General features: G+C 30.3%; 1 protein-coding gene across 1 annotated transcript; it reads left to right on the forward strand.

Annotated features, from left to right (window-relative positions):
• The first annotated feature begins 958 nt into the window (after positions 1 to 958).
• On the forward strand, positions 959 to 5,735 carry LOC110107637 (NAC domain-containing protein 7). The gene is made up of 4 exons (XM_020837942.2): positions 959 to 1,318; positions 1,475 to 1,665; positions 1,740 to 2,011; positions 4,771 to 5,735. Exons 2-4 carry the CDS (start codon positions 1,503 to 1,505, stop codon positions 5,194 to 5,196), a joined length of 861 nt encoding a protein of 286 aa, XP_020693601.1. The 5' UTR covers positions 959 to 1,318; positions 1,475 to 1,502; the 3' UTR covers positions 5,197 to 5,735.
• The last annotated feature ends 2,705 nt before the right edge of the window (positions 5,736 to 8,440 follow it).

Genomic DNA, 8,440 nt, shown 5'->3' on the forward strand with positions numbered 1-8,440 from the left:
ACTGTACTGACACGTGTGTATCACAAATATGGCTTGGTGGGACCCATGAATAACATCAGATGTTATAAAAGTTGATAGGACATGAGAGCATTATCGTTATAACTAAGCATAACGGCACCTTCAGGAGAACAATAATTATTTTTTGGAAGCTTCTGTTATTATATATATATATATATATATATATATATATATATATATTATTTAGATGAATAATAAAATTTGATTTTAATAAAATAAATTTAATATTATTTAATTTATTTTAAAATTTAATACTTGATTGATGGCTGTCCCTCACAAGAACTATATAGTTGTTAGAAAAAGAAAAATACAGCAAAGGCAAACCATGTGACCTGAAAAGGTTCACATGCAAATACTCTCATAGAATTGAATGAAATGGGCCCACATGCATGTGGCTTAACCATGCATGAATTTAATTTTTTTTATTACAATTTAATGTGATTTCATTAAAATATGCAATTGTGTGTATGATCATGATCATGATCATGGCATGTCAATAACTGATCTGACTTGATAGCCCGATATGAATCTCACCTGAAAAATGTTAAATTTGGGTTGACCCGTTTAATGAACGGGGCTGATTTGTGTTCATAATTTCAACATGTAACCCAATAGTGACTTATTTAATTATTTTCGTTTAGCTTAAATTATTTTACTTGTTACTAGGGGTGTCAATATTTGACCCGATCCGAAAACCCGACCCGAACCCGACTCGAAAATTTCGTGTTAGGGTCAACCCGAACCCGAAACGGGTAGGGTTCGGGTTCAGCATTTTGACCCGTTTCAAAAATCGGGTCGGGTTCGAGTTAACCCTTTGACCCGAAAGTGACCCGATTTTGACCCGAAAACCCGATTTTGACCCGGCAACCCGAGATTAATCTGATTTTGACCCGAAAAGAGGAGATTGACCGTTTTTACTCGAAAATTAGCCATTGCAAGAGAGAATGGAAAAAAGGTTGAAAAGCTTGGTTGGCTTTGAGAGCAAGCTGATGTAATACGTCTCATCCAGATCTTTCTATCTTCTTCCTGATTACAGATATGTACGATTATTTCCATAATAAGATCTATCTGCTCTGTATCTAGCAAACTCTTAAGCTTTGTCTTATTAAAAACAAGACAAAAGGTTACTGCTTGATTCCAACGATTTAGCTAAGCCTTCCACTCTTCGGTTCCCTCTATTCCATCCCTCTCTCTCTCTCAGCATTGTTAAGGAAGAGCCATGGCAAATCTAATAAGCTTATCTTTCTTCAGCAAATTTGATTTATCAAAAGGTATCAGCAGATCTTTACAACTTTGAGAGGTAGGCGCGCAAATCTCCAAAAATAAGTGATTAAGTTCTATATATCATTTACGTTTCATGTTTTCTCTCTCAAGTCTCTAAGAGATTTAATAAAGTTCATTCAAACAACTGATGCAAGAAGTATTTCATTGATGTTATGAACAAATTTTGTTACAGATTCACTGTGTAAGAAGCTTTGGAGAAGATGAATATAGCAAGCAGCAAAGTTCCTCCAGGTTTCAGATTCCATCCTACTGATGAAGAGCTTGTAAATTACTATCTTCGCAAGAAAGTTAGCTCAAAAATAACTGATCAAGACGTTATAAAAGATGTGGATCTTTGTAAGATTGAACCATGGGATCTTCAAGGTAACTTTCTCTCCACAAAAAAATAGAAGATTTGTAAGAAAAAAAGTTTGAACTTTGAACTTCAATCATGGCAGATATTTGTGGTAAAGGAAGAGAAGATGAGCATGAGTGGTATTTCTTCAGTCACAGAGATAAAAAGTACTTAACTGGAAGCAGAACAAACAGGGCAACAAAAACTGGGTTTTGGAAAGCTACTGGTAGAGATAAGCCGATTTATTTAAAGCAGAAGTTGGTTGGTATGAGGAAGACGTTGGTTTTCTATAAGGGAAGAGCTCCAAATGGACAAAAATCAGATTGGATTCTGCATGAATATAGGCTGGAAAGCGATGAATGTGAAGCTTTACAGGTATCTATATATTTTAAAAAAAAATTCATTTGAAGCTAATGAAAGTGAAAAATTATATAGAAAAGTGTAAAAAAGTTGAACTCCTCATTGAATGATAAGAAGTGTGTAAATAAATGATAAAAAAATTAGGCTTTATTTGATAAATTTTTTTATTATTTTTTTAAACTTTTTTTTTTATCAAAAAATTTCTTGAATTAAAAATTTATATGCTAAAATTTTTTAATTTATTCTAATTAAACTAGAATAAATTGTACTTTTTCATGAAAAGATATAAATGATAATAACATTTTTTTTTGTTGAGGGAGTATATTAGTAAAACTGAAGTTAGAGAGGCTTTAAAGAAAATGAAGGGTGGAAAAGCTGTTGGACCTGATGATATCCCAATAGAGGTGTGGAAATGCTTAGGAGATGAAGGAATTTCATGGCTTACTAATAACATTTTTTTTTGGTTGAGGGAGTATATTAATAGATTTTGTGGTACTTAATTATACATTTATTTGTTCTTTTGTTTTTTAGTTAATGCAAATGCAATTTTTAAGAATAAATAAAATAGAAGAATACGTTAAGATTTCATTTGGATAGCTTTCTTACTGCTTTTTAAATCAATTTTTTAGTATTTTTTTTTTACATAAAAATACAATTTATTATAGTTTAATTAATAAAAGTGTCAATCTATTTAATTTATTCTAGATAATTACATTTTACATGGTACTAGGTCTAGCTTAATTAGGCTAATGACCACTAATTGTGCCATATTTAATTACATTCACTACATAAAATGGTAGTGTAGATCCATTATCAAACTGCTTGCTTGATTTGTAAACTGAAGAGTATAAAAATGGAAATAGATTTATTTTGCCTTCCAAAATAAAAAATTTACCTATATGCAACTCATTTTTGTACAATATAAAGCACAACTAAAGAATTGGTCCAAAATCAATCTCCTCTATGAACTCATGATATCAATGTTTGGCAAGCCAAATATTTAGATTACATAGATTTTTCGATTATGTAATTTAGGCTTCGTTTGGGACGACTTTCTTACTGTTTCTTAAAGTAACTTTTTAGTACAAAAATTAAAGTTTTTATATTAAATAGCTGCTTTAAAAGAAATAAGACAGCTGTCCCAAATGAAGCTTTAGAGTCTCTAGGGATTGAAGATTCTCGATAGAATATTGTTCTTAAGATTACTTACATTTGACGTGATGTAAAAAAAACACTCAATTAAGAAATCTTGATTACGTTGTACTATAAATACCGGTTGAAAGATTTCGTTGGAATTTTCGTTGGTAATCAATGATTTTCCTGTAGAATTTTATTTATACACCGGTGACTCATTTCATCTAACAATAAATGAAATAACTTAAAATAAAAATAAGTCAAAATCTAGGAGCATTGAGGCATAGACAAATAGGTAATATTTGATGAATATAAGAATAGACAAATAGGTAATCATATCCTAAGAAAGAGGATGGCTATGGCTATCCTAAGAGAAGGAGAACTATACTAGGAAAAGGGTCTATCCAAGGAAGAGAGGAAGATTATCATAAAGAATGGGCTAACTAAACCTAAAAAAAGATGTTTAGGTCATAGGATTAGGGCTGATCAAGTTAATTAAAGCTTTAAATTTATATTAAACCCATATTTGACTTAGTTTTTAGGTTTGACTAGGCTTTACACCTTTTATAACTAATTGGGTCCAAAGGGATTTAGTTCCTAGGATTAGGTTGGTTGGATCAATTTTTTTTTTTTAATTTAGATTAGATTTTATATAATTTTAAATAAATTTAATTATATTATATTAATTTGAATTATTAATACATGTTCAATTTGAGTATTTTCTTGATTTATATAAAAATTGTAATTTTTTGTGTAAGAATCCACCAAAGTGAAAAATACAAAGATTGTTTAATTAGAATTTTAATGACACTAAAATCATATGATTTCGATAAGAAACGAAAACTTTATGTCGAAAATAGTATAATAAAATTGATTTTTTTTGTATTTAAATTTTTGATTTTGTGAATTTCATATAATTGCAATTTATCGTATCAAAATTGGCCAAAATAAAAACACGAAAGTTGTAGAGAATTTTTTTAGTTTTCCAGCAACACAAAATCATTCCATTAAGGTAAGGAGAAAGTATTACGTGTGGAGTCAACGGGAGAGCTGTCTGGATTCTGTGAGGGCATAAAACTAATACACAACAAAAAATAAAACTATGCATTTGTTGTGTATTTACTGTGTACCATCACAGAATTCCAACATTTCTCCCATCGAGACTCCGCATGTTATAATCTCTCTCAGATAAGAGCAAGGAAGTTATGCCTAGAATAGTGAAATAAAATATTTTGGCATATCTATTACTGATTGAATCCATTTTCACTATGGAACTCTCCATCTATTAAAAATATAGGATATTAATAATCTCACAATCCATAATATCATGTTAATTTCATTTGACATAGCTTTCTAACTGCTTTTGCGGTAGAAAAAAGAACAAAAAAGTCCTTTTTCATGATTGTATCTTGGAATTGCTATACATATCAAGGCTTCGTTTGACACAACTTTCGTACTGCTTTCTAAAACGGCTTTTTCATACAACAAATTCAAATTGAAGAATTTTTTATATTACAAAGCCGTTTTAGAAAACAAGAGAAAAACCGTCCCAAACGAAGCCTCGACAAAATGTTTCAGAAAACAATGAAATGTGAAAATCTTTGCACACCTCCCATATATTTTACAAAATTCTGAACCAGGAAGATGGCTGGGTAGTTTGTCGGGTGTTCAAGAAGAGACCTGCAGTGACCATCAAGGAAGAAAACGAGCTTGAAGAACCTTCATTCTGGTACAACCAAAGCCTCAGATTACTACCACCACTCAAATCTCAGTATCCTCTGGATCATCGCCATCACCTGCAATGCTCCTACAAAGAACAAATTCTGCAAAACTTTCTTCCTTTTATGTCGCCTCATCATCATCTTCATCTCCCACCATTAGAGCTACAGGTAAACGAAGATCAAAGCATTGTTCAAACGAAGGATTGGAGAGTTCTGGAGAAGTTTGTTGCTTCTCAACTTAGTCAGGATGGCTTATCAAAATGTCCAAATTGCTGTAGCAATTCACAAGATCATGGCACTCTTCATGAACAGCTAGCCCAACAGGTACCCTACTACTATATATGAATCATCATTACCTACTACTTAAATTAGAATGTACAAAGTCATGAAGATATGGATTCTTAGGTTCATTTGGAACAGCTTTTTTATTGCTTCTTAAAACGGAGTTTTAATACTAAAGTTCTGTTTTAAGAAGCAGAAAGAAAGTTGTTCCAAACAAAGCCGTAGATACATATATATCACATGAAGCCTAAATTTTTATGTTTTTTTTTTTTTTTTTTTTTTTTTTTTTTACTTTTATATATAGAGGATTGTATTTTGCTTTTAGTTAGGTAAATGTTGGCAATATTTTTGAAGTGGTTGAGAGATTATAGTGTTATATTAGTAAATATAAAGATTTAGGCTTTGTAGATGTGATGATTAAGAGTTATGTAGATATATGTAAATCTCATTAAAGAGATGAGTTTGGTATATATTGTAAATATGACTAAACTTGTGTTGCTTTGAGAGAGAAGTAATACCACTATGCCAAGAGTGAGTGTGGTCTTAACTTGTATTGCTTTGTTTTTTTGGTTTTCAAATAAGATATTTTGAATTGAGTGCAATACTTTCTGTGAGAATGATGACATTTGGGACGGCTTTCTTACTGTTTTATGAAGCAGCTTTTTAGTGCAAAAAGTTCAAATTCAAAAAAAAATTGTACTAAGAAACTGTTTGATAAAGCAGTAAGAAAATTGTCCCAAACGAAGCCTAAATCAAATACTTTATGTACTTCTAGCTCATGTTATGAAAACCAAACTTATCAGGTTAGTGCAATTTGCTTAAAATAAAAAGAAATTTAGTATAAATTATGTACATGTTGCTTAAACAGAACGACAAGACAACAGCAAAGACTATTGTTTTCCTATGAGATAAAATTTAAAGTTCATGTAATTTACACCGAATTAATGTCTTTTATTTTGAATAAATGTCTTCCTATTCTATTAAATATTTATGAGATTAACCTGAAACATTTTTTTCTTTCCTGCATAGGTGTTGACATAATGGTGTACTAATTTTTCTTTTTTTGCATATGAGATTGTTAGATTTGCTTGCTATTTGTTTTGATGCATGAAGGGTATTTTAGATGTGTTATGGTCAGTGTTTTGTATACAAATTTAGGCTTTATTTGGGACGGTTTTTTTATTGTTTCTTGAAGAAATTTTTTAGTATAAAAATAAAAAATTTTGTACTATTAAGCTGCTTCAAGAAGCAGTAAAAAAGCCGTCCCAAGCCAAGCCTTAATCTTCATTTAGGATGCTTTTTTTTTCTGCTTCTTAAAACAATTTTTTAGGACAAATATTAAAATTTTTGTACTAGAAAGCTGCTTTAAGAAGCAGTAAAAAAGTCATTTCAAATGAAGCCTTCGGCTTCTTTTGGAAAAACTTTCTTACTGTTTTCTAGAATAATTTTCTAATACAAAGAATTTCTTATTCAAGAAATATTTTACTAGAAAACTGTTTTAAAAAATAACAAGAAAATTGTCCCAAATAAAGACTTCAATTCTTTTGGAGACAATTTTCTTAATATGTTTTGCTTGCCATCACTTGAAATCCAAACAATTACAATAATTTTATAATAATAGCAAAAGATAAGCAAACCTTTTTAAGATGCTAATGATGTTGATTCTAACATGCTCAATACTTTTTTAGAAGCACTTTAATTTCTTCCATTAATAGAATTGCTCTTCAATGTGGATATTGTGCAAATTTAACAATTTCACCAAAAATGATAATATAGAGATACTCTCTAATATCTCCCAATCTAAATGTTTAAGAGGAGACTTCTAAGCAATTATGATTCTAATTGAGTTAAGCTTGACTCAAGCTCTACATTAAAAATGTCTCATGAGTCGAATTCAATGAGCCAAACTTGACACAACCCTGATTCAACTCGTTAGTTCAAAAAATTGACTAAATTGCGCTTCAAAATTGAGTATTCCAACAAAAATTATTCTGTGCAGTCACTGTTCGGCGAATGAGAACGCGCTACGTCATTTTTTTTGCTGTGTACCGCTTGATACCAAGTGACGTGGCATGTTTTGATTCGCCTCTAAATCGTTCGGTAACCTCACAGAATAATTTCCCCTCCGATAAGGAACTAGCCACAATTATATTACACATATCTCAAAGCAAATATAATGAACATAAAATCTATCAAAAATAAGACTTTATCATTGATATGCCAAGCTTAATTTTTTTTATACAAAATCCCAACACCCCATACTAAATAATAAAAGCAATATTAACTGAAAGGGTCAATTTACAACCAAATTGTACCAAACAGCTATATAACAAGTGGTTATAGATGCAAAACTTGTTTTCTAACATTTAACCTTAAGATAGAGTGCAATATAAATTTGTTTAAGGCTTTAAGTGAATAAATTGTAAATTTAAGTGAGAATAAGTGCTTTAAATGTGAGTCCTCTTGTTGAAATTTATATTACACTCATCTCAAAGCAGATCTAATGATCATAAAACTCATCATAACGAAAACTTTATCAGAATATGCTAATCTTGATTTTTTTCATATAGAACCCCTACACACATACAAAATATTAGAAGCAATTTTAAATGAAGAAGGGTTTTTCTTGCATACCACAAAATTCTTATTTATTTACATATCTAACATCAAAATCTTTTGATTTAATGATGCAATACTCAACTCTCTAAATCACACAATAAATATTATGCATTTTAGCTTATTTAAAGACACTTGTTTATGTATATGCTTTCGCGTTTTTTAAGCACTAAAATAATGTATGAGTAAAAAAAAAAAGTAAGCGTTAGATATGTAAATACATAAAAATTTTGTGGTATATATGTAAGTCCCATTAGCTGAAACGCCTACTTACAACCATAGATTATGGCATAGGCTTCGTTTGGGATGGCTTTCTTAATGCTTCTTAAAGCAACTTTCTAGTACAAAAATTTTAATTTTTACATTAAAAAAAAAAAGCCAATATCCCAAACAAAGCCATATGCAGCTTTATAGTACAAAAGAAATTAATTTTTATAGTAAAAATTACTTTAAAAAACAGTAAAAAAGGCATCCCAAACGAAGCCATAAGCACAAAGCAAACATCAATATGACATAACTCTATGGGGTTAGAGATGCAAAAGCCAATATCCCAAACGAAGCCACAAGCAGCTTTCTAGCACAAAAATTTTAATTTTTATACTAAAAACTACTTTAAAAAGCAGTAAAAAAAGGCATCTCAAACGAAGCCATAAGCACAAAGCAAACAACAATATAACATAACTCTATAAGG

Source organism: Dendrobium catenatum, unplaced genomic scaffold (assembly GCF_001605985.2).
Source record: "Dendrobium catenatum unplaced genomic scaffold, ASM160598v2 fragScaff_scaffold_706, whole genome shotgun sequence".
Lineage (NCBI taxonomy): Eukaryota > Viridiplantae > Streptophyta > Magnoliopsida > Asparagales > Orchidaceae > Dendrobium > Dendrobium catenatum.